Source organism: Mercenaria mercenaria, chromosome 2 (genome assembly GCF_021730395.1).
Source record: "Mercenaria mercenaria strain notata chromosome 2, MADL_Memer_1, whole genome shotgun sequence".
Taxonomy (NCBI): Eukaryota; Metazoa; Mollusca; class Bivalvia; order Venerida; family Veneridae; genus Mercenaria; species Mercenaria mercenaria.
Window position 1 is genome coordinate 33,748,579 of NC_069362.1, and position 27,775 is coordinate 33,776,353.

The 27,775-nt window shown below is 35.9% G+C and overlaps 2 protein-coding genes across 2 annotated transcripts in view; one reads left to right on the forward strand and one right to left on the reverse strand.

Moving 5' to 3' along the window:
• Positions 1 to 13,020, reverse strand: part of LOC123563674 (otolin-1-like) — a 44,230-nt gene extending 31,210 nt beyond the window's left edge. Inside the window, exon 1 of the mRNA XM_045356613.2 lies at positions 12,763 to 13,020. The gene's annotated coding sequence lies outside the window, so the exon portion shown is untranslated. The remainder of the gene's footprint in view (positions 1 to 12,762) is intronic.
• The window catches only part of LOC123563673 (DNA ligase 1-like), a 113,234-nt gene that overhangs the window by 60,428 nt on the left and 25,031 nt on the right, over positions 1 to 27,775 (forward strand). The window contains exon 9 of the mRNA XM_053534632.1: positions 23,675 to 23,791. Coding sequence (XP_053390607.1) covers positions 23,675 to 23,791 — 117 coding nt within the window. The remainder of the gene's footprint in view (positions 1 to 23,674; positions 23,792 to 27,775) is intronic.

Here is a 27,775-nt window from a genome sequence, read left to right on the forward strand (position 1 = left end):
TTCTTTCAGCGACAAAAATTGCAGAGTTATGGGACTTTGTTTCTTGTTAACATACTATGTACATACAGTCTGCATATGCAATCTTGTGCGTGCCTAATCTACCAAACCCTTACACACAATTTAATGAAACTACACACAAGTGATCAGTACCAACCCTAGTTGTGCACGGGCATGTTACATTCTTTTAGATAAATATTCTGCATAGTTATGGGACTTTGTTTTTTGTTACTATACTGTATACATACAGTCTATATACATACAGTCCACATAATTATGCAATCTTATGTGCGTCAAATTGCAATGTACTGTGTCAGTGCATGCGGGGGGTACATTCATCACCTTTAGTGATAGCTCTAGTTTAACTTGCCCTGAACTTATGAGCCCAGCAGCAAAGTATATAAGGGAAATCATGCCCAATTTTTAAAAAATATATATGGTGGTCTATAAATTTGGGACTGTTTTGATGTCTTTTATGGCTGTACTGTATAGTTTTGTATGTCATTTAATAATGGGTCCATTTGTTTACTTTCAGGTTCTGCCAGGTTCTTCTAATGGTACTAAGAACACTGAATCTATGCAAGATAGGGTGGATAAACAACACACCATAATCAGAGTGACACATACATAAACACACACAGCATTGCCAAAAGTTAGAAGGATGACCTAAAGAAAAATCTTGAAGGACAGATCTTAGCACTGTATACAAATGAGGCAACAAACAATAACAATGATAAGAATTTGAATGTAGTCCCATTTTATATTGTGAAATAGTGTGGAAATAATAAAATTACAAAATTTTTGAAAAAATAAGGTCTTGAATTGTTTGCAGAAGTCTCCAAAACTGAAATACAGAGGACTCTACTTATCAGGAAAAGCTTTGTACAGTACTTAAAAATTGCTGTATTTCAGGAGGCTTTGCCCTGGACCCACCGGGGGCCCTATCGGCCCCCAGGCCCCCAGATATTTTTTTCAGTATTTTCACTTTTTCAAACTTTCACCCATGATTTTAACTTTTTAATATGTCATAAACCTGAAGAAGGTCTTCATAAGAAACTGGTTGTTTAATTAAATAAATCGTTCACACTTCCCAGTGTCTGTTATGTGTTGTCACCTCATCTTCCATTGGTTCTGTTTTTAGCTCGACTATTCGAAGAATAGTCTAGCTATTCTACTCACCCTGGCGTCGGCGTCGGCGTCGGCGTCACACCTTGGTTAAGTTTTTGCATGCAAGTACATACAGCCATCAATTAAAGGCGTATAGCTTTGAAACTTATTTTTTCTTTTTCTAGGTCAATTACCAACCTCTCTGGGTCAAGTCCCATAACTCTGACATGTATTTTGAGCAAATTATGCCCCCTTTTGGACTTAGAAAATTTTGGTTAAAGTTTTACATGCAACTTACTATCTCCAAATCTAATGCAGATATTGATTTGAAACTTCACATGTGTCTTCGGGGTTATAAAACTAGTTGATAGCAGCAAGTCCCATAACTCTGACTTTCATTTTGGCCAAATTATGCCCCCTTTTGGACTTAGAAAATTCTGGTTAAAGTTTTGCGTGCAAGTACATACAGCTATTTCTAAAAGGCATATAGATTTGAAACTTATTTTTTCTTTTTCTAGATCAATTACCAACCTCACTGGGTCAAGACCAATAACTCTGACATTTATTTTGAGCAAATTATGCCCCCTTTTAGACTTAGAAAATTTTGGTTAAAGTTTTACATGCAAGTTACTATCTCCAAAACTAATGCAGATATTGATTTGAAACTTCACATGTGTCTTCGGGGTTATAAATCTAGTTGATAGCAGCAAGTCCCATAACTCTGACCTTCATTTTGGCCAAATTATGCCCCCTTTTGGACTTAGAAAATTCTGGTTAAAGTTTTGCGTGCAAGTACATACAGCTGTTTCTAAAAGGCATATAGATTTGAAACTTATTTTTTCTTTTTCTAGATCAATTACCAACCTCACTGGGTCAAGTCCCATAACTCTGACATGTTTTTTGAGCAAATTATGCCCCCTTTTAGACTTAGAAAATTTTGGTTAAAGTTTTACATGCAAGTTATTATCTCCAAAACCAATGCAGATATTGATTTGAAACTTCACATGTGTCTTCGGGGTTATAAATCTAGTTGATAGCATCAAGTCCCATAACTCTGACCTTCATTTTGGCCAAATTATGTCCCCTTTTGGACTTAGCAAATTCTGGTTAAAGTTTTGCGTGCAAGTACATACATCTATTACTAAAAGGCATATAGATTTGAAACTTATTTTTTCTTTTTCTAGATCAATTACCAACCTCACTGGATCAAGTCCCATAACTCTGGCATGTATTTTGGGCAAATTATGACCCCTTTTGGACTTTGAAAATTCTGGTTAAAGTTTTACATGCAAGTTTCTATCTCCAAAACTAATGCAGATATTAAAGTGAAACTTCACATTTGCCTTCGGGGTTATAAAACTAGTTGATAGCAGCAAGTCCCATAACTGATATGCATTTTGGTCAAATTATTCCCCCTTTTGAACTTAAAACTCTTTTGATATTTAACCTTTTTGGGTAATGTTTTCCTGCTTCTGGGACAATATTTCGAATAGTCGTGCTTGGCTGTCTTATGGACAGCTCTTGTTAATATACATGTTATTAATGGACACTTTTGTAGTGTTGGATGTCAGTTATGTCACATATGTATAACTTCAAACAACTTCTATGTAGTTTGTATAATACTTACCACGACAAGATAAGTCGGTGCAGACAAGTCAACATAATGCCTTGCTTGCCCTGTGGCCAACTTCACAAAGATTAAGTCTAACAATGCCAGTTTTGAAAAAGTATTTATTCTGTTTTGGGTGCTTTATAATCAATCTGTTACATTTGTTGAATGAATGTTTTCATAATGATTGAACTGTTTACTTTTAACTGGAAGTGAAGTTAAGTCAGTATTTTCATATTATTTTTCAGTTTTCATCTCAAGGTGAGCTATTGTGATCACCCTGTGTCAGTCATAGTCGTCCGTCGTTGTCCATCCTCAACAATTTGACTGTTAGCACTCTTATAGGTCACAATTTTAGCTCAGCCTTACTGAAACTTTGTCAGAACTTTACCCTGAATAAAATCTGGGATGAGTTAGCAAATGGGTCATCTAGGGACAAAAACTAGGTCACTGGGTCAGGTAATAGGAAAACATTGTTAACACTCCAGAGGCCACATTTTCTGCTTGATTCTTTAAACTTTCTCAGAATGTTTGTATGAAATATAGCTCAAGTTCAAAAATGCATTATCTGAATAAAAACCTAGGTCAAATTATAGAAAGGCATTGTTAACACTGGAAAAGCCGCATTTTCTACTTGATCTTCATGTCACTAGATCAAGTCATTGAAAAGCTTGATTAATAATCTACCTGATTTACATAAAACATGATCAAAATGTTTGACTCTATGAAATCTAGGCCAAGTTAGATACTAGGTCAGGGGTAAGAACTTGGTCAGGTGAGTGATTCAGGGCCCTCTTGTTCACTCTCATTACAGCTGTTTACTGTTACAGAATTGAAACCTTTTGCAAGGGATTTATATTTGCACAGTCATGCACTGCCCTATTTGTGAAAGATAAACACTTGCAAAATGTCTTAATGATATTGTCGTCCATAATTTGGCCATAGATCATGAAAATATCAGATTTTACAGTCATTTTACTATTAAGCTTTGAATTTTATAATAGTCCAGCTTGATGCTTGGGTAAGGTGTATGTTCTCCATGATGATAATGTTGAAAAGTTGGCATTTTTATGCAGAGAACAGGTTAGAAATGGTACAGAAAACTCATCTAGCCATTCTAAACTTATTACTGAATCTACAATGATTTTTCCTATTTGCCACATTACGCGTAAAATAATTTGATGGTGTCAGCTGTATTTTGGTCAAGATGTCCATGTCATAATGTTATAAAAAAAATTTGCAAAACAGTACAGAGAAGAAAACAATTTTCACTTACTGACAAAAGAAGTTGATGATGCAGCGATTTTGATAAAGAAATTTATTTTTGTGTTGCAAGAACAGCTGGGGTTTGGAGATTTATATAGCAGATATAGTATGTTGGCGGTAGGTAATTACTTAGGATACCAGTTTGCTTAACGAAATTAGTGGAAGTAATTATCTCATTCAGTTAAGGTAGCTGGAACTATAGATTTGTTTTGGTGTTTATTTCATTGTGTATCATGAAATATATCTCCCACTTTTGACAGCAAAAATTTAAAACTTGCAACCCCAACACCTATTTCACTAAATGACACTGTGCCGGGCTTTGTAAAAGTGTAGTATCTCTGTTCCAGATACTTGTAATCAGCAGAATCATTGTTGCAATCAAATTTTTCAAGTCCAAATATCTTTACATGTTAGGTATACTAGGTCTAAGGTGTGAGAAGTATCAGAAACTTTGTTGTTTGTAATATTTGCTCTTACCAAGTTGCTGGTAAGTTAGAAAGTTACTGACATCTACACTGTCATTATATGACTGAAAAAAAAATGTTGAAAAAGACGTTAGACCCGAACACATACTGACATCTACGTTATAGATAGAGTTTATGAAGTGAATTCTTTGTGAAAGAGAAACCGATATGGAGGGAAATGGAGCGTAGTGATAGACGTTTCTTTTTCTCGAAGAATTCTCTTCATGGACTCTATCTGACATAGTGTGAAATCTACATTTGACAAATCAGAATTGCAGAGTCAGTCATGTCTGATTCTCCGCCTACCTTTGACTAACAAAAATGTGTCGGCTTCCAAATAACAAAAATGTGTCTGCTTCCTTTGAAAGCGGTCATTGGTACGCATGCGCATTCAGTCGTCGCTCTTCAGCATGTAGAGCTGTTCTTCGAAAATTAACTGGTCTTAAGGAATAAGAAGCCACATTTTTTAAAAAATAATTGGCTCTGGTTGGTCAAAAAAGTAGGTTGCACACTATCCAGCTGACACTATCAGTTTGTCCAGATTCAGTGTTCTTATATTTTTTGATCCTTTCAAATCATGGAGTCAGTTCAGTTGTATAGTATAATAATAATAATATTCCATGTAGGGAGGTGCTAGGGGGTGTAAACAAACACTCTTATCAAACTGTTGTTATTTTGCTTGGTTGTATTCTTTGCTTCCAAAGGAACTTTTTATGAACTTTATTCTATTATATAGCTGCTAGACTATAATCTACTGGGAAAATACCTAGAAAACATGCCATTATAAATTGTTTTACATAGAGCCAGAAATTGAACCTACATCAAAAGTTCTACAGCATCTAGCTTTAAGAACCTTTTATTTTTAATGCTTCAGTCGGATGATTCTTATAAAGGATTAATTTATGTGTTGATACTGTGTAGTTTCTTGCCTTTAACAGAGAGTAGCTGGATAGAATTTCAAATACTCTATTCAGTAAGGAACTCTTTGATGTGAATTCTGTCATGGAATCTGTGACAGGTATATTTGGTACAAAGTTTCTGTGTTTATCAGACAGACAAAATGTCATTGAGGTGGTAAAAAGTCCAGCTTGACAGAGCATGAGGGAAGATAGACATTTTTCCAGGTTTGAAAAAACTAGTTATATGTTTTGAAAGCACAAAAGTATCATATTGACGATATTTACTAATGGATTGTTTGATAACATGGTAGTTTTATAATTCTCCGGTATGTGTTTTCAAAGAACTGGTTGCTGTTAACTGCCTTATTTGATTATTTGCTATCTGCTGATGGGTGCCTGGGGATATTAGGTCACTGATGTGATAGATTTGTCTTGCAGATTGGTATTTTCAATAAAAGCATTTCTCAGAAAACTTGTTGAAAGTAAGAACTCAATACAGGATGAAAGTACTTCTCTTTCAAGCGCTTAGTCTGCATGTTTTAAAACCAGGCATTCTTATTACAGGAAAAGTTATAATGTTTGATTGAACATCAGTATCTCAGCTATTACAGACAAAAGGTTACAGAGTTTTAAAGATGTCTAACTAAGATAATTATGGAAAAAAGATATAGATCTAACTCAGAGGGGAGGAAAAGAGATGGGAAAATATGATATGGTATGACATACCTAGGTATTCAGCTCTGCAGTTTGAACTTCTCAAATCTTTTCGAAAGTGTTATGTTTTCACCCACTACAGTGCTTGTATGTATGTGGTTGGGTGAATAGAATCTGTGGCCACATAAGTATGTTTTTAGCTCACCTGAGCCAAAGGCTCAAGGTTAGCTTTTGTGACAGCTAGGTGTCCGTCATCCGTCATGCATCGACTGTCGTGTGTCAACAATTTCTAAAAAAATCTTCTTCAAAACCACTGGGCATATTTACACCAAACTTTACTGGAATGATCCTTGGGTGGCCCCCTTTCAAAATTGCCCAAAGAATTGAAATCCATGCAGAACTGGTTTCCATGGCAGCAGAAAGGAAAACCTTTAAAAATCTACTACTTGGAAACTATGAGCCTGATTTCAGAAATATTTTGTAAAATGATCCATAGGTGACCCTCTACCAAATTTGCTTAAGCCGTTGTATTTTGTTAAAAAACAAGGCCGCCAGGCGGCGTGGCTTAATTTACCTTTATGGCTATATTGTTAATTTCAAAAATCTTCAAAACCACTGGGCAAGACTTACACGAAACTTCTCAGAAATGATTCTTGGGTGGCCGTCATTCAGAATTGCATAAAGAACTAAAATACATTTAGTACTGTGGTTGCCGTGGCAACTGAAAGGAAAATCTGTAAAAATCTTCTTCTCAGGAACTTTTAGCCAGATTTCAAAAATATTTTGTAGAATTGATATCTAGGTGACTTTCTATCAAATTTGCTTAAGCCAAATGTTCTGTTTCATTAAAAAACATGGCCGCTAGGGGGCAGGGCTGATTTTCCCTGTAATTTTTTATGACTATATTGTAAATTTCAAAAGTCTTCTCTGAAACCCGAAGACCTATAGCTTAGATATTTGGTATGTGGCATTTTTAGTGGACTTTTACTAAGTTTGTCAAGTTGTGATCCCAGGATCAGTATTGTCTCCGCCTCATGGTCCCTTGAATTTACATAAAGTTCTATACGAAAAACATAAAAAAATGTTCTGCTCTGAACTCAGATATTTTACATGTGGCATTGTCTAGTGGTCCTTTACTAAGATTGTTTAAATTGTGACCTAGGGTCCATATATATATAAAGCCCGGCCCTGAGGTCACTTGGTTTTTATACGCCCGAAGGGACGTATTATGTTATACCCCTGGTGTCTATCTGTCCGTCTGTCTGTTAGCAATTTCGTGTCCGCTTTGTAACTTTTGAATCCCTTGAAGGATTTCGAAGAAACTTGACACAAATGATTATCAAAACGACGTGCAGAGTGCATGTTTCGTATGGCATGCTTCAAGGTCAAGGTCATACTCAGGTCATGAGTTTGTTTCGTGTCCGCTCTGTAACTCTTGAACTGCTTGAAGGATTTCAAAGAAACTTGGCATAAATGTACACCACATCAAGATGACATGCAGAGCGCGTGCTTCAAGATCAAGGTCATTCTTAGGGGTCAAAGGTCATATGACTGTTTCGTGTGTATATTGCTCTGCATTGTTGTGTTCTTGTGTTTATTTGGCAGATCCCTTTTTTGTTCACTTACAATAATTTTTTAGCTCGACTTTTTGAAGGAAAAGTGGAGCTATTGCACTCTCCCGTGTCGGCGTCAGCGGCGCCGTTGGTCAAAGTTTTTCATTGATTACTGCTGTACAATATGGGGCTCCTGCAGCTCAGAACTTCAGAACAGAATGATAAAATTTCAAAAAAGGGCTGCACGTATTATTCTTGATAAATCATTTGATGCTCCATCTGAAAAACTGTTCACTCAATTAAACTGGATGACTTTCCCTGACAGAGTAGAATATAAAAAAGCAATTTTGGTATACAAATCTGTTAATAATTTCAGCCCACAATATATGACAGATAAATTTAGAAGTACCAATACAGCTCTTAGATCAACAACAAACCAACTACTATATTTACCTAAGCCCAAACTTGAATTCTTAAGGAAGTCACCGGCATATGCTGGGCCAAAGATTTGGAACAATATTCCAATTCAGGTGCAAACAGCAGAAAACTTAACTTCATTTAAGAAGATGCATTTAACCTGGAAGTTCTATGGTGGAATTGAATGATATTGCTTTACTGTAGAGTTGTCTTTGAAATAGTTCTGTTCTATGTTATATCTGTCTTAATATCTTTCAATATTGTTCTGTGTTGCATTTGTTATTGTATATACATCCTTTGTAAATATTGTAACATATCAAGTATCTGGAGGCCCACATGGAAGATTGGATAATCCAAATGTGTAAGCCTCATAAAATAAAGTCATTATTATTATTATTATTATAAAGTCAAATATCTCTGTTACTATCAAAGCTATTGACTTGAAACTTAAAAAAGTTTTTTTACTTTCAAAGTCTACACCAAGAGAAACAATCCACATAACTCTGTTTGAATTTTGATGAAGTTATGTCCCTTTTTGACTTACAATTTTTGGTTAAAGTTTTTGATAAAGTCAGATATCTCTGTTATTATCAAAGCTATTGACTTGAAACTTAAAATAGTTATTTACTATCAAAGTATACACCAGGAGAAACAATCCCCATAACTCTTGATTTGAATTTTGACCAGAGTTATGCCCCTTTTTAACTTAGAATTTTTGGTTGAAGTTTTTGATAAAGTCAAATATCTCTGTTACTATCAAAGCTATTGTCTTGAAACTTAAAATAGTTATTTACTATCAAAGTCTACACAGGAGAAACAATACCCATAACTTTGATTGAATTTGACAGAGTTATGTCCCTTTTTAACTTAGAATTTCTGGTTAATGTTTTTGATAAATTCAAATACCTCTGTTATTATCAAAGCTATTGACTTGAAACTTAAAATAGTTATTTACTATCAAAGTATACACCAGGAGAAACAATCCCCATAACTCTTGATTTGAATTTTGACCAGAGTTATGCCCCTTTTTAACTTAGAATTTTTGGTTGAAGTTTTTGATAAAGTCAAATATCTCTGTTACTATCAAAGCTATTGTCTTGAAACTTAAAATAGTTATTTACTATCAAAGTCTACACCAGGAGAAACAAACCCCATAACTCTGATTGAATTTTGACAGAGTTATGTCCCTGTTTAACTTAGATTTTTTGGTTTAAGTTTTATAAAGTCTTTACTGGCAAAGCTCTAATTCAGAGTCAAGCACTGAGAAAAGTCGAGTGCGCTGTCTTACGGACAGCTCTTGTTTTTTTAATTACTTCCCTTTAATGTTACTATAAATAGCTTATTTTGTAACTTTTTTATCATTGGCCGTAGGGAAAAACCGAAACCACTTTTCTGTGGTACAACATGGATGGTTCCTCCAATTTTTAGGTGTATTTTGACATGTCTATACCTGGTAAGGATTTTTTTGTGGACTTAGAATTTTTTTTTTGAATTTCTTCCCTTTGTTGTTCCTGTCCTTTGGGCTTCAACAGTCAGGTTCTTTAAATTTTGCTCCCATCCTCTGATATAACCCTTCGGGTGTATATTGCCCCACTTGGCGGAGGTCTTGTTATGACTTATATGGAAAAAATACTTAAAAATTATCTGATCATATTTCCTAGACTACCTGATGATCCATAGTAATGAGGGGTCACTTGACTGTGACCTTGACCTACTGACCTACTTTCTTGTTTTTAAGATACAGCCTTGAATTTTGGATGACATATACAGTTTTGCACACGGATTTTAAAACTGACTTTCAGTGACCATGAATATGACATACTGGTCTACTTTCTTAATATTTTAGCATCAGTTTGACATTTGAAACATGTTCAGACAACTGGGAAAAGATTTCAATGCTTACTTATATTTGATTTTCTTACCTGATCTCTTACACTTGTCTATGTAGCTCATATTACTCAGGTGAGCGATCCAGTGTCATCATGACCCTCTTGTTATAACAATAAATAGGATTTTTTTATGCACCCCAACCATTGAAAAATTGTGTGAAGTGGGGGTGGGGGGGGGGGGGGGAAAGCAAGTAGGTACAATAACCACAGCCAGTTAGGACCAATATCTGGGCAGTTATGGAGCTGTGGCCCATGGTGTAGACAATATTTGTAAAATTGCCTGATAAAATTTGTTTCTAATTTTTATCTCGTGAAGTAAGTTCCTTTGTGAAAACTGTTCTTACAGGAGTTTATAGTTATTCCATTATCTTGTCCTTAGGTACAATTGACAAAAATTAATGCATTGCTTTACCAAATTTTATTATCCCTTTGATCAAATCAATAGTTCTCCCCCAATTGCTGATAATTGATTACTCTGTTCTGTAATCAGCTGCCTGCAAAGTTTGCACGTTTTAAAGGAAAACCAAAACCGTGCTAGTTCAATTGAACACAGAAACGTAGATTTAGTTTTATTGAATTGAAGTTCTTTTACTTTGGTATAAAAGATTTTCAATTTATTTGGAGGTGGAAACAGTACACAAGTTTGGACTATTGAAAGCTTAATAAATAACAGACAGTAAAAATGGTTATTGTAAATGAAACAAGTGAATTTTAATAATGTATTTCGTTCACAATGAAATGTACAAAATATGCTCTCTTATTTCCTCAACACATTTTGATAATCATAATATCCATGTTTTTCATTATCCATGATATCTACAAAATACGTTCTGTGACTGCTTGCACATATTTTAATAATGCTGCTGTTGCCTTTGTAATTCATTCTGATTAATATTTTCAAAATGTGCCTTGTGATTTCCTCAACAATTTGTATTAATGCCCATGTATTTCGTTTTCAATGAATTTTACAGAATGTGCTATTCAATCCATGAAACAAGTTGCAAGTGAAGTTTTTTTTTGTATGCTGTTGTTACATCTTGTCAGAGAAAAGAATTGTCATGAATATTTAAGAAATATTTTCTATGAGCCATCACAGCAGGTGATGATTCCAGGATGTGGAAGAATTATCCCTGTTTGTCTTTAATGATTTGTTAAGGCAACATTGATATTTGCCTGTCAGCGTTAAATGTGATGATCTTTTTGATTTCATTTTGCAGTTAACAGACTGAAATATTGAGATAAAAAATGGATGCAATTCAATAACAATTGTAAAGTGGAAGATTCTTTGTGTATTTGGGCTGGTATAGGCACGAAGGGGGCGTATTATGTTATGACGCTGGTGTCCGCTGTCCGTCCGTTAGCAATTTCATATCCACTCTGTAACTCTTGAACCTCTTGAAGGATTTTGAAGAAACTTGGCACAAATGTTCACCACATTGGGATGACATGCAGAGCATATGTTTCCGATGGCTCGCTTCAATTTAAGGTCACACTTAGGGGTAAAAGGTCATATCTTCAGGCATATATTGCTCTGCATTGCAGTGCTCTTGTTTTGAAATTATGATTTACTTCTTTAAAAGCCAACATAAAAAAGGAAAACAGTACTTATTACAAGAAATTTTTAAATAAAGTAAATACATATAGAGGACAAAATTAATGTTTGTTTCAGCACAAGATTGAAATATCTTTCATGAGTGAACACCAGATGCAATATTTTCATGAGTAGATATGGTGTTCACTTGTGAAGGATTTTTTTTTTATCTTACATGTAAAACAAATTTTCTTTTTACTTCATGTTTTGACTAAATTTACACAATTCATAGTTTCTTACCAGTGAAAAATGTATTTGATATTTTTCACTGAAAACACCAGATACATTTCACTGTAATATTTCGATAACTTACTGAAAAACATGTAATAAAGGTATTTTAATAATAACAAAAATACTGGCAATTAACCCTTATCATCTAGACACAATTGATTCTGCCTTTGCGACCAGTGTAGATCATGATCAGCCTGCACTGTTCGCCATTCAGTCAGTTTCTCTTTGGTAAGCACCCCTTTTAACAGTTAATGGTACTGTCAAAATTGAAAGATGCAAGTTCATTATAGAGATTTAGCAGGGTAACTACCGCAACTATATAAACAACTGAAAATGATGTTCAAGATGATTAATCAGATTTTGGTCAAGAACTGGAATTATTCAAAACATTTATTAGCTGATGATTTATACTTACTTGTGTTTGATGAGTGCTTAATATATGTTAGATTTTCACTGAAGGTATTTCTAAAATTTGAAGTTCCTATCTGATAGAGGTACCATACTTTAGCTTTTCCTATAAATTTGATAAATATACTGAGTTCTGTCCTATGGAATGATACAAATATAAGAACTAATGTATTATATTTGTCAAAGATCTGTTTGCTTTTACAATTTTATATTTTTATCGAATTCATTAGGAAGGCAATTTTTTAAAACTATAATTAATTAAAAAAAGACTGAAAATAAATTAAAAATTAATTCTGCAGCTACATTGTACAGTTAAAAAAACTTGCCTTTTATTCAGATTATGGAAATACCAAAAAATTTATCATATGCAAATGTAAAACTCGAAATTCCACTGGAAATCAAAAGAAATGATCAACTTTTAATATGCTTTAACTATTAATGGGAGGAGGTTAATTACAAAATTTTGTAATTATAAAAGCAATAACGTACACATTTCTAATAGATATCGAACTCCCCATTACCCATAAATAAACCTCTGGTTAAATGTAGGAGAGTGAAAAATGTCATAATTAAAATTGACCATGATTAGAATAGCTGTAATGAAAGAATTGTTTATATTAGCACAATAAATAATTATAAAAGATAAAAAATGTTATTCAATAAGAAATATTCCTTACCTGTTATTTATCCAGAACAGTTTTCCAGTAATACAGAGAACAACTCCATTATGTTTTCTAATAGTGTCATTGCTAGCGGGAACCGAGAGATGACATGCTATAAACACAGTCTCTCATTTCACCATCTTCAACTCCACTCAATTAGACCGTCATCCAATAATCTGCTAGAAAAATGTCTCCATTCCTCTTGTATAACTGCTAGGACTTTGCACAAATTAAAATGTTCATCAAGAATTTTTTTTGTATAATATCATTACACTGTTAAAAATAACCCAACAAAATTATCAAATGTGCATGTTTTACTAAAATAGTATATTTTTAGATACTGTGTGTAGAAAATCTTCATTATACGAATTTAAGTTTACTTTATAACCTATACTGTGTTGGTGCGCCGTAAAACCCAAATAAATAAATAAATATATAAATCAAATGTGTTTGTAGAGCTACATTTATAATTTAGTGTTATGTATAACAGTCTTTTGTATAAAAAACCTCCAGTTTTGATATACCCATTTTGGAAAAACTGATGTGTGATGGCGCATGAGTCTGTCCATCCATCCATCATAATTTGTGTCCAGAGCATAACTTTATAACCATTAAAGATATTGACTTTAATCTAGGTATATAGGTAGATGGTGATGACATAAGTGTAGAGTGCTTGAACTGGCTTTGTAGGTCAGAGGTCTATGTCACAAATTGAGCTGAAGGTCAAAATTGACCATCATATTTTGTGTCCGGAGCATAACTTATTAACCATTCAAGATATCGGCTTCAAACTTGGCATGTATGTAGGTGGCAGAGAGACGTTGTGCAGAGCGCATGAACCGGGTCTGTAGGTCAAAGGACAAGGTCACAAATTGAGCTAAAAGGTCAAATATGTCCGTCATATTTCGTGTACCATTCAAGATATTGACTTCAAACTTGGCATATTGGTAGGTACTAATGAGAAGATGTGCAGAGAAAATGAACTTGGTCTGTATGTTTAGGGTCAAGGTCACAATTTAAGTTGATAGGTCAAATATGCCCGTCATATTTTGTGTCTAGAACATAACTAGAAAAAATATTATTAAAGGCATTGACTTGAAACTTAGAACATAAGCAGGTGTGTAGAATGCAACAATCTACATTAAATCTCCACCATCCCCACTCCAAAAAAAAGTAATTGTTTCTTGACCTTTAGTATCCTGTCACTACCAACACACCCCCACCCACCCTGCTGTCCTCCTCTGATTATACTGATATAACCCTTTGGATGTATATTGCCCTGCTTGGCAGAGCTCTTGTTAAATGACTTATAGTACAAGAAGTGAGACCAGAAATATGCACCTAACAGCATCAACTCGGGTACTTGATTTTATAGTCTGGTTTCCTCACTTAATAAAAACATTAATTGGTTTAGAAATTTCAGGAAGAACACCATGTTTTTGCTATGTTGCACTTCTTTAAATACCACTTTGATCTTTCGAATAAAAATCTTTTCAGCCCATTTCTTCACAGGCACAGTAATGATTAGCAGTTTGTTTACAACATCTGGGATGTTGTTTGAAACCATTTCTTGACTTGTACACACAGCAAGAGAAAGAAGATCTCTTTAAAAAATATGTAAAATATTAACAACATTTCTTTAGCTTGCCATTTATCCGCATATAAAACCACCAATTTTTTAGCTCACCTGAGCACGAAGTGCTTTTGTGATCACCCTATCTCCATCGTCCGTCATCGTCAAAAGTTTGACTGTTAACACTCTAGAGGTGACAATTTTGGACCAATCTTAATGAAACTTGGTCAGAATGTTACCCTTAATAAAATCTTGGACAAGTTTGATATTGGGTTATCTGGGGTCAAAAACGAAATCACCAGGTCAGTCAAATCAAAGGAAAAGCCTGTTAACACTCTTAGAGGCCACATTTCATAAAACTTGGTCAGAATGTTAATCTTGATGACCTTTAGGTCAAGTTAGAATCTGGGTCATGTTGGATCAAAAACTAGGTCACCAGGTCAAATCAAAGGAAAAGCTGGTTATCACTCTAGAGGCCAAATTTATGACCATATCTTAATGAAACTTGGCCAGAATGTTAATCTTGATGATTTTTAGGTCAAGTTCAGATCTGGACCAGGTGGGGTCAAAAACTAGATCACCAGGTCAGATCAAAGGAAAAGCTTGTTAACACTCTAGAGGCCACATTTATGTCAATATCTCTATGAAAGTGGTCAGAATGTTTATTTTGATGATCTTTAGGTCAAGTTCAAATCTGGGTCAGGTGGGGTCAAAAACTAGGTCACCAGATCAAATCAAAGGTAAAGCTTGTTAACACTCTAGAGACCTAATTTTAAGTCTGAAACTCATGAGAATTGATCAGAATGTTTGTCATGATGACCTAGGTCAAATTCAAATCTTGGTCACGTGGGTTCAAAAACTTAGGTCAGATCAAAGGATAAGTTTGTTAACTAAAGAACGTTTGGGCCTAGGATCATAAAAGATGATAGGGAGGTTGGTCATGACCAGCAGATGACCCCTATTGATTGTAAGGTCAGTAGGTCAAAGGTAAAGGTCACAGTGACCTGGAACAGTTAAACCATTTCTGGATGATTACTTAAGAACACTTGGGGCTGCGGATCATGAAAGTTAATAGGGAGGTTGATCATGACCAGCAGATGATCCCTATTGATTTTTAGATCAGTAGGTCAAAGGTCAAGGTCACAGTAACCTGGAACAGTTAAACCGTTTCTGGACGACTACTTGAGAATGCTTGTGCCTAAGGATAATGAGGTTGGTAGGAGGTTAGTCATGACCAGCAGATGATCCCTATTGCATTTTAAGTCAGTAGGTCAAAGGTCAAGGTCACAATGACCCGGAACAGTTAAAACCATATCTGGACAATAACAGTTGACGTAATAACACGTGTCTAAGGATCATGAAAGTCGATAGGGAGGTTGGTCATGACTAACAGATGACCCCTATTGATTTTAGGTCAGTAGGTCAAAGGTCAAGGTCACAGTGACCTGGAACAGTTAAGCCGTTTCTGGAAGACAACTTGAGAACGCTTCTAACTAAGGATAATGAAAGTTGATAGGGAGGTTGGTCATGACCAGCAGATGATCCTTATCGATTTTAGGTCAGTAGGTCAAAGGTCAAGGTCACAGTGTCCTGGAACAGTTATACCGTTTCTGGATGACAACTTTAGAACACTTGTAACTAAGGATAATGAAAGTTGATAGGCAGATGATCCCTATTGCTTTTTAGGTTAGTAGGTCAAAGGTCAAGGTCACAGTGACCTGAAACAGTTAAACTGTATCAGGACAATAACAGTTAACTTGAGAACAGTTGTGTCTGTGGATCATGAAAGTTGATAGGGAGGTTGGTCATGACTAGCAGATGACCCCTATTGCTTTTAGGTCAGTAGGTCAAAGGTCAGGGTCACTGTGAAACAGAACAATTAAACTATTTCTGGACTTGAGAACTAGGATCACGAAACTTTATAGGGATGTTGATCATGACCAGCATATGACCCCCTTGATTTTAAGGTCAGTAAGTAAAAGGTCAAGGTAAATGACCCATAATTATTGATGTCCAGTGCAGAGTGACCAAATAATTTCTGTTCCTTGTGCAATTACTGAATTCATCAAGGTGGGTGGGGGCATTTCATGTTCTACGAGCTTTTGTTCGTTTGTTCATTCAAAACCCCTTACCTTAATTTATTTTGAAAAATCACTGATTTCTAAGTAGTTTGTATGAATTTCTTTCTAGAATTGATACTAAGAACAATAGGAATCATAAACATGACAGGGGTGAGCAAGGGTGAGCAAGTAAGTCTTCTATGGTGATGCTCCGCACTGTCTCTAGCACAAGCACTGTGTGCGAGGAATCAGTTACACACTTGATAATTAAGACAAACCTTATGTTAGCAGAGTTAGCAGTTAAGTTGTGATTTCTGTCAGCTTGTTAGACACTGGCAAAATGAACATCAAATCAAGTAATATTGATATGTGTGTTGCTTTAACTCCTTTGGGAATACTGCTTATATGAAGAAATGATGCACAGATGTGATTTCTTAAGAAATTGTCAAAGCAGGCTCTTACGTAAGATTTTCATACACCGTTTCTTAATTGAATTGTAAATTGAATTGAAATTGTCTGCAATTTGTCTGTGAGGAATGATGCAAGAAAAGAAACTGGCTTTAAAATCTGCTAATCTCCCAATTGAAACAGATAATTATGTCCACCCCCCACCCCCTCAAGGTCACAAATTGAGCTAAAAGGTCAAAATTGGCCTTCATATTTCATTTCCAGAGCAAAACAAAATAACCATGCAAGGGATTGACTTCAAACTTGGCTTGTAGGTAGGTGGCGATGAGACAATATGCGAAGCTCATGAACCATTCTCATCCATCAGATGTTCGTCAAAATCCCCGAGACAAACCTCTGATTTATTTCTGTTTATTTGGTGAACATGCGCACTCGTAATTACTACCGGGAGTGGTTTCAGCCAGTCAATGTTCGCCACTATTTGGCACGCTGAATTGAAACTACAAACAATATGTAAGCAAGGTAGTTGGATAAAGGCGATATTCCATGATTGCGATTAAGGCATTGCCTACAGTGGCAGCCATTTGACTCAAAATTTTACATGCAAATTTTCATAAAAATAAAAGATGACTAAGTGGTAACTATAAAGTCAATAAATTTGTCATAATTATGTTTTAAATATCTATGTGAACATATGCAAGTAGAAGGATGTGCATTTCACTACCTGGATTATGCCTTTATTCGATATTTTTTATGACAAAATTTTGCAATTTTATCTGCAGTCAAACTCGATATATATTCAATACATTTCAAAGATAATTACAGCCAATTGTAAAGCAGACCGTGAAGAATAAAGTCTTCAGAAATTATTTTGAAATTTTACCTGATTACTGAATTATACACGAAAATCCCAACACCATCAATTTATCCAATTTGTGTTATCTGTTCACACATAATTTACATGTATATAAACAGGTGATATTATAGGATTATGTATAGGTTTACCTGGCTACCTGTGGTCAGTAATGCATGTACAAACAACATTTTAAATTAAATTTACATGGGGTTGTCTTTTTGTGTCTAATGCAATAACCAGGAACAATTTCGACAAAAATCCATAGGAGTTTGCAGTATACATATTGTACTATGAAATTAACTAAATTTTGTCTTTGTAATATCTTTTATATTGGAGTTCTACTGCACATAAAATTTCAATATTTTGGGGTAAATTTTCTGTCTAAACGAGACTCAAATATTTTACAAGCGGCATATGTACTATAAATCATCATATGCTTCTTATGTTGATGATAATTTGACCAGCTGTTAAGGCTTTAGTGCAATTTTCAAGAGAAAAATACTCGGCCTGAAAATATGAACTGATACTGAGTTGTGACTGTGACGATGCCTTAATAAAGATTTATTTCTGTTCGCTACAGTTTGTTGCAAAACGACGCTGACTGGCTGAAACGTTTTACCTGTGATGTAACCAAGACACAAATATCAGCGAAATGTGTCACAGGCTCATCCGGGGAACCACGGTATACCTCTGGTATGCGACAATGACATGAACTGGGTCTGTAGGTCAAAGGTCAAAGTCACAAATTGAACTCTAAAGATCAAATTTGTCTGGTTTATTTTGTGTCTGGAGCATTACTTATTAATCATCAAGGTATTGACTTCAAACTTGAGATGTTGGTAGATGGTGATGAGACGATGTGCAGAGTGCATGAACCATGGTGGTAGGTCAAAGGTCAAGGTCACAGGGAGGTGAAATTTGCCCGTCATATTTCATGTCCAGAGCATAACTTAAAAACTTTTAAAGGTATTGGCTTGAAACTTGGAATAGGCAGTTGTTGATGCTGACTGCAACCATCTACAGTACAGTCCCCCCCCACCCGCCCCCCATCACCAACCCCATCTTGCCATTTTGTATCCTTTTGTTATTCGCTTGTTTTGCTGTCTTGTCTGATTCCATTTGCAAACCCAGGTGGTGCTCCTGTTTAAAAGTTTTACTCTGTTCTCTTGAATAGCAGTGAGAGAATAATAAAGAAATATTGTGACTGTCAGTGTAGAAGACTGGCAGTGTAGAAGTGCTTACAAAGTTTGCATGTTTGTGACTTGTTAATTCTGTCTGTGGTTAAAATGTTGTAAAGGAACTTTGCTGGTGATTAACGGAAGTGATTTCCTGCTGAAATGTCACTTAGACAAATCTATGCTGTCAAAAAATATTGATTGTATAAAAGAATTTCTTTGTGAGTTCATTAGTTACAGAATAAATTCTCCCTCCTAATGGAAGAAAGGGAAAGGGCACAAAAAATGAAAGAATTAAAAGTGATCGATTTTTAAACTTGATATCTTAATGTTTTGTGGTAATTAATCAAGATTGAAAAAAAAAAAAAACCACAGAACAAAAACAAGATCAAAAACCCTCGTGTCCATGTTAAAGCTGGTGTTTAAAAGTTTGTGTTGCATATATCTTAAAAATATATGACCTATAATCATGAAACCATGTAAGAAAATTATTCAGCATGTGAAGTTGTGAACCTACAGTTTTGTTAGAGATTTCATTCAGTCAGACCAGTGTTATGGCCCTTGACTGTCAAAAATATGCATTAAAGGTATAAATGGTTGTTATACCTGTTTGTCCTTTGAAACGTTGGTGAGTGAAATGGGAATATCATGACCCTTTAGTAAAATTATTGTCGAGCAACAATTTCAACAGTAAATAAAAACGCCGGGAATTCTTGTTTATTTCTAGTAAGCACAGCTTGTTGAGTAATTGCATTTAGGGTGAACAAAATTTGACTGTATATTCTTAATTGAAAATGTTCCTTGAAAAGTTGAAAGTTTCTTATTCCTTATTTTGCCAACAAATTTCATGTACAGATATACTTCCCTGTTACTTATTTGTCTTAGACTGTTCTTTGTGATATTATTTTAGTTCGATTGTTTCAGTAAATCATGTAGAGACCTGATTTCCTGTTTTTACATCATTACTGTCTGAGTATATATCTTGAAACGCCTCCTTATATGGAATTCGTGCAAAATATGACAGTAATAGCTATATGGTATATGTCAGCATATCTTATTTAATGATTCAAGCTAGAAAAGATGAAAGGTGAATATCACTTTTGTTTTATTTACTCCATTTGATGCAATTATATCTGCCCAAAGTAGGGGATAGATGGATCATGATATTACAGTGAAATGATGAAGTAATATTGTAAATTGTATTCAAAAGAGGGAGAGAGAGAGAGGGAGGGAGGGAGAGAGGGAGGTGGAGGGGGGGGGGGAGAGAGAGAGAGAGGAGAGAGGGGGGAGTGTTAATATTGTCAAGACTGGTGTGGCCATGAGTGAAAAGTTAAAGCATCAGTTTCAGGAGTGAAATATTGGATCTGTTATTTGAAACAAAGAAAACTCTTTTCACTTATGCCTTTGATAATTTTCACATAATTATCCCACATGACCCAGTAAAATTGTTGAAAAGAAAAAGAAAATGCTTATATTCAAAAAGTGTTTCAGACAGAATAGCCAAACTTCACAAAATTACTAATTAGCACATGACCTTTTTCTCACATTTAGTATTATCCCCCTTGACCGAGTATATGCAGTTTTTATACCCCGAACAAACATGTTTGAGGGGGGTATATAGGAGTCAGTTTTGTCGCGTCCCGTCCCGTCCCGTCCCGAAATCTATTATCTCAGTTATTACCAAATGGATTTGATTCAAACTTAAAATACATGTTCCACCTTATCACCCACATCATGTGACACAAGGTGCATAACTCTTGACACCAAGTTTTCATGAATTATGTCCCCTTTTACTTAGAATTTAGGGTTAATTTTGCTGTATTTTCACTCTATCTCAGTTATTACTAAAAGGATTTGATTCAAACTTAAAATAGATGTTCCACCTCATCACCAACATCATGTGACACAAGGTGCATAACTCTGACACCAATTTTTAGCTCGACTATTCATAGAATAGTAGAGCTATTGGACTCGCCCATGCGTCGGTGTCCGCATCGGCGTCTGCGTCCCGATTTGGTTAAGTTTTTGTATGTAAGCTGGTATCTCAGCAACCACTTGTGGGAATGGATTGAAACTTCACACACTTATTCACTGTGATAAACTGACTTACATTGCACAGGTTCCATAACTCTATTTTGCTTTTTAGCTCACCTGAGCACGAAGTGCTCAAAGGTGAGCTTTAGTGATCACCCTGTGTCCGGCGTCCGTTGTCGTCCGTCGTCCGTCCGTCCGTCGTCAACAATTTGACTGTTAACACTCTAGAGGTCACATTTTTGACCCAATCTTAATGAAACTTGGTCAGAATGTTACCCTCAATAAAATCTTGGACGAGTTCGATATTGGGTCATCTGGGATCAAAAACTAGGTCATCAGGTCAAATCAAAGGAAAAGCTTGTTAACACTCTAGAGGTCACATTTTTGGCCCAATCCTAATGAAACTTGGTCAGAATGTTACCCTCAATAAAACCTTGGATGAGTTCGATATTAAGTCATCTGGGGTCAAAAACTAGGTCATCAGGTCAAATCAAAGGAAAAGCTTGTTAACACTCTAGAGGTCACAATTTTGGCCCAATCTTAATGAAACTTGGTCAGGATGATACCCTCAATAAAATCTTGGATGAGTTCGATATTGGGTCATCTGGGGTCAAAAACTAGGTCACCAGGTCAAATCAAAGAAAAAGCTTGTTAACACTCTAGAGGTCACATTTTTGGCCCAATCTTAATGAAACTTGGTCAGAATGTTACCCTTTATAAAATCTTGGACGATTTCGATATTTGGTTATCTGGGATCATAAACTAGGTCACCAGGTCAAATCAAAGGAAAAGCTTGTTAACACTGTTGAAGCCGCATTTATGACTGTATCTTCATGAAACTTGGTCAGATTGTTAATATTGATGATCTTAAGGTCCAGTTTGAATCTGGGTCATGTAGGCTAAAAAACTAGGTCACCAAGCCAAATCAAATGAAAAGCTAGTTTACACTAGAGGCCACATTTATGACCATACCTTAATGAAACTTGGTCAAATCTTGATGATCTATAGCTCAAGTTCAAATCTGGGTTAGGTGGGGTCAAAAACTAGGTCACTAGGTCATATCAAAGGAAAAGCTTGTTAACACTCTAGAGGCCACATTTATGACTATATCTTCATGAAACTTAGTCAGAATGTTAAACTTGATGATCTTTAGGGCAATTTTGAATCTGGGTCATGTCGGGTCAAAAACTAGGTCACCGGGTCAAATCAAAGGAAAAGCTAATTAACACTGTAGAGGCCACGTTTATGACCATATCTTAATGAAACTTGGTCAGAATGTTAATCTTGATAATCTTTAGGTCAAGTTTAAATCTGGGTCAGATGGAGTCAAAAACTAGGTCACTAGGTCATATCAAAGGAAAAGCTTGTTAACACTCTAGAGGCCACATTTTTGACTATATCTTCATGAAACTTAATCAGAATGTTAAACTTGATGGTCTTTAGGTCAAGTTCGAATCTGGGTCATGTCGGGTCAAAAACTAGGTCACGGGGGTCAAATAAAAGGAATAGTTAGTTAACACTTTAGAGGCCATATTTATGACCATATCTTAATGAAACTTGGTCAGAATGTTAATCTTGATGATCTATAGGTCAAGTTTAAATCTGGGTCAGGTGTGTTAAAAAACTAGGTCACTAGGTCAAATCAAAGGAAAAGCTTGTTAAGACTCTAGAGGCCAGATTTATGACTGTATCTTCATGAAACTTAATCAGAATGTTAATCTTGATGATCTTTAGGTCAAGTTCGAATCTGGGTCATGTGGGGGCAAAAACTAGGTCACCGGGTCAAATCAAAGGAAAAGCTAGTTAACACTTTAGAGGCTACATTTATGACCATATCTTAATGAAACTTGGTCAGAATGTTGATCTTGATGATCTTTAGGTCAATAGGTCAGGTGAGCCATACAGGGCCTTCATGGCCCTCTTGTTTACAAAATTATGCCCCTTTTTACTTAGAATTTAAGGTTAATTTTTATGTATTTTCACTATATCTCAGTTACTACTGAATGGATTTGATTCAGACTTAAAATAGATGTTCCACCTCATCACCCACATCATGTGACACAAGGTGCATAACTCTGACACTAATTTTTCTTGAATTGTTTCCCCTTTTACCTAGAATTTAAGGTTAATTTTGATGTATTTTCACTATATCTCATTCTGATTGGCTTAGAGCCAAAGGGAAGTAACCTTTTTTTAACTTTTGTATGGAGTTTCTTCCCCTTAAATTCCAGGAATTAGTCTATTTTTAGAAATCCTATTTTTAGATTTTCAATATTTTAGGTATTTTTCTAACTTTTTTATTATAAGTCCTATGTAAAAAGTAAATACATTTTTCTGTGGTAACATGGGTCGGTAAGACACTTTTTTGTATTCACTTTTAGTGTATCTCTAATATTAGAGATTTAATATATTTACTAGTATTACTATACTAGTATTATACTAGTATTACTTACATGTGGAAGCCCAGGATGAAGTACTCCAAAGACTAAGTATTTTTAAGATTTCTTATGGTTGCCATTCTTCTGTGACAAGACCGTATGGTGGGGGTATGAGTCACTCCTGTGACAGTTCTAGTTCCTCTTGTTTTGTTTGAAAATAAAATAAAATTAAGCCAGCCATCAAGCTTGATGATCACAAATATTAGCAAAGCTTGTCACAAAGCTTCATGATCTCAAACAGTGAGAAACCTTGTCACAAAGCTTCATGATCTCAAACAGTGAGAAACCTTGTCACAAAGCTTCATGATCTCAAACAGTGAGAAACCTTGTCACAAAGCTTCATCACAAGTGCAAGTACTAAGAATTACAAACTCTATTTTCAGTGCTGTTAATCCGTTTGCCAGCATGATGGGAAAGAAAGATGAGTCTAACACAACATACAACCCAACCAAGTCTAACTACCATCCTATAGATGATGCCTGCTGGAAACATGGTGAAAAGTAAGTATTTAGTAATAACCTGTTTATTCAGTTGCTGGCAGTGAACCTAAAGGTGAATGTAGTATGTTTTGATTTGATTGTCTGGCAAAACTGGTGCAAGACATAGACCCCAGGCTAAAAGGTCAAGGTCACATAGGTTTGAATGTTTTATGTAAATTTACATTTTCGTGCATGGATGTCAGTGTGATTTTTGTAAAACTTCGACCCGTTAAAGGTTAACGTCACACTGAGAGATCAGATGTTCTACTTCCCTTTTTATAGGCCTGTTTGAAAAACGGTACATATTATGGGAATTTCACTGGCGGCGTGTGGCATCCACAGACTTTGTCTGGAGCATATCTTTTTCATGCATGGATTTACAAATATTCACCATCATCAACGGAGTTTCATGTGCAAGAACCACCTCCCTAGGTCTAAGGTCAAGGTCACACAGAGGTCAAAGGTTGAGACTTTGTCCGGAGCATTTCTTCTTATACTTGGATGGCAAATCATATTATTTTGCAAACACATCCACCATAACAAGGGGATATGACACATACAGACCGGCCCACTTAGCTTAATAGGGATAGTGCTGATCTACTGATCCCGGGGTCGTGAGTTTGATCCTTTGGCTGGTCATTGTGTCTGAAATCTTTCGTCCTCTCCCCTCTGATTCATATGGGGAAGCTACTTGCGAAGAACCGGTTTGTACTGGTACAGAATCCAGGAACACTGGTTAGGTTAACTTCCTGCTGTAACATAACTGAAATTCTGTTGAAAAACTGCATTAAACCCAAAACAAACAAACAAATGACTCACACAAGACCTTGACCATTAATTCAAATGTCAAAAATGTTGTAGGGCAGGCATTTGGCATCAGATTTTGGTTTTTGCTAAAGAACTTGAGTTAGAAGAGACTGATTGCAATGAAACTTGGTATAAAGGTAGTTTTCATAAAGACAGACTTTGTAACTGCATATGAGGTCACTAGGGTAAAGGTCATTGTTAACAAAATTAATATAGAAAAAATGTATCCACCAATAACTTTAGTTTGCATTTGTGGATTGAAATTATGTTTCCCTCCCCCCCACACCCACATCTGGGGGAGACATATTGTTTTTGCCCTGTCCGTCCGTCCTTCAAACTTCATAGGATGGTAGGGCTTATGGAGCAGACGCCCCCTACTGTTTTTGGGGTCACTCCATCAAAGGTCAGGGTCACAGGAGCCTGAACATGGAAAACCATTTCCGATCAATAACTTGAGAACCACATGACCCAGAATGTTGAAACTTCATAGGATGATTGGACATGCAGAGTAGATGACCCTATTGATTTGAAGTCACTCTGTTAAAGGACAAGGTCACAGAGGCCTGAACATGGAAAACCATTTGCGATCAATAATTTGAGAACCACATGATCCAGAATGTTGAAACTTGATAGGATGATTGGACATGCAGAGTAGATGACCAGTATAGATTTTGGGGTCACTCTATTAAAGGTCAAGGTCACAGCGGCCAGAATATGAAAATCCATTTCCTGTCAATAGCTTGAGAACCATTTGACCTAGAGCCTTCAATCTTCATAGGGTGATAGGACTTACAAAGTAAATAACCCCTATTGTTTTTGGGGTCACTCCATCAAAGGTCAAGGTCACAGGGCCATCTCTCAATCACACTTTTTTATCTTTATAATTCTTTATCAATAACTGGAGAACCATTTGACCTAGAACCTTAAAACTTCATAGGGTGAAAATGCTTGCAGAGTAAATGAACCATAATATTTTTGGGGTACTAGATCAGAGGTCAAGGTCACAGGGGCCTTAACATGGAAAACTCTTTCTGATCAATAACGTGAGAACCACTTGACCCAGAATGTTGAAACTTCATAGGATGATTGGACATGTACAGACAGTAGATGACCCCTATTGATTTTTGGGTCACTTGATGAAAGGTGAAGGTCACAGGGACCAGAACATGGAAAATGATTTCCGATCAATAACTTGAGAACCATTCGACCTAGACCCTTGAAACTTCATAGGACTTACAGAGTAAATGACCCTTACTGTTTTTGGGGTCACTTGAGCTAAGGTCAAGGTCACAGTAGTCTGAACATGGAAAACAGTTTCCGATCAATAACTTGAGAACCACTTGACCTAGAATGTTGAAACTTCATTAGGATGATTGGACATGCACAATAGATAACCTTGATTGATTTTAGGGTCACTTGATCAAAGGTCAGGGTCACAGGGGCCTGAACATGGAAAATGGTTTCTGATCAATAACTTGAGAATCACTTGACCCAGAATATTGAAACTTCATAGGATGATTGGACATGTCAAGTAGGTGATCCCTATTGCAGCCAGCCATCAGTGTCTCTTCTGACTTTCGCTCCTGTCCCCTATTGACTTCTTGCCAGTTACGACTATGCATTGGGGAGACATGCGCTTTCCTACAAAACCATCTTTTCGTTAAACTTTGCCTATAGGTAGCTTATAGAAAATCCAAGTTTGGGATTGTATATCCGGTCAGTGGGGTAAAGTTCATGGTCTGCATAACTTAAATAATCTGCATACTTAGAAAATTCCATTGTGGTGCAGTGTTCTAGATTGTTGGGCTAATGTTAAACGTATGGGTTGTGGTTCAAATCCCATTTTTGTCGAATTTTTAGTTTGACTATTCAAAGAATAGTCTAGCTATTCTACTCACCCTGGCGTCGGCATCGGCGTCACACCTTGGTTAAAATTTTGCATGCAAGTACATATAGCTATTACTTTAAAGCATATAGCTTTGAAACTTATTTTTATGCCTCCAAAGGCAGGCATATTAGTTTTCAACTGTCCTTTAGTTTGTTCGTTCGTCACAAAGTTAACTTTTAGCATGAAAGCACTTTACTTGCGAACCACTGCACCCAGGACCTTCAAACTTCACATGCTGATAGTACTTATTGAGTACATGACCCCTACTGACTTTGGGGTCACCAGGTCAAAGGTCAAGGCGCTGCAGGGACATTTGTCACCATTAGTGACAGCTCTTTTTTCTTTTTGTAGGTCAATTACCAACCTTACTATGTCAAGTCCCATAACTCTGACATGTATTATGGCCAAATAATGCCCCCTTTTGGACTTAGAAAATCCTGGTTAAAGTTTTGTTTGCAAGTTACTATCGCCAAACCTTAAATGCAGATACAGGATTGAAACTATAGATATTTTAACATTTAGGGTAATATTCCTGCTTCTGGGACAACAGTTTGAACAGTTGAGCATTGGCTGTCTTACAGACAGCTCTTGTTTCTTTTCTTCTTTTTTTATGCCCCCAGCATCTACTGATGCGGGAGGCATATAGTGATTGTCCTGTCCGTCCATCTGTCCCTTCGTTTGTCCGTATGAGGTTAACCAAATGGGACCGTTTTGTCTAGTATCAATACCCCTTACTAGAATGACTTGATACTAATGCAGATGTAACCTGTGACCATTCCTCATCTTCAGACATCACCTGACCTCGGTTTGACCTTGACCTCATTTTGGACTTAGGTTGCTTCATATAGGCCATCTCCTGGTTAACCAAATGGGACCGTTTCGTCTAGCATCAATACCCCTTACAAGAATGAATTGATACTAATACAGATGTAGACTGTTACCATTCCTCATCTTCAAACATCACCTGACCTCAGTTTGACCTTGACCTTGACCTCATTTTGGACTTGGGTGCAAAATCTATTGACAAGGATGCCACTGGGGGCATCAAGCGTTTATTGAACACAGCTCCTTGTTTTGTTTTCTTTTTGTAACTAGTCATTCTGATGCCACAGGGTCAAAATCAGTGTCACAGGTACTAAAAATAGGTGTTTTCTGGTTTATAACTTAATTAGGATTGGAAAGTCGCCATATGACCTATCATGTGTCGGTGCGACGTTAAATCCAAAAAAAAAAAAAAAAAAAATTAGGATTGACTTAACTATCACCAAACTTGATATATAGCAAGCTTTTATATGGCTTTGGAATATATT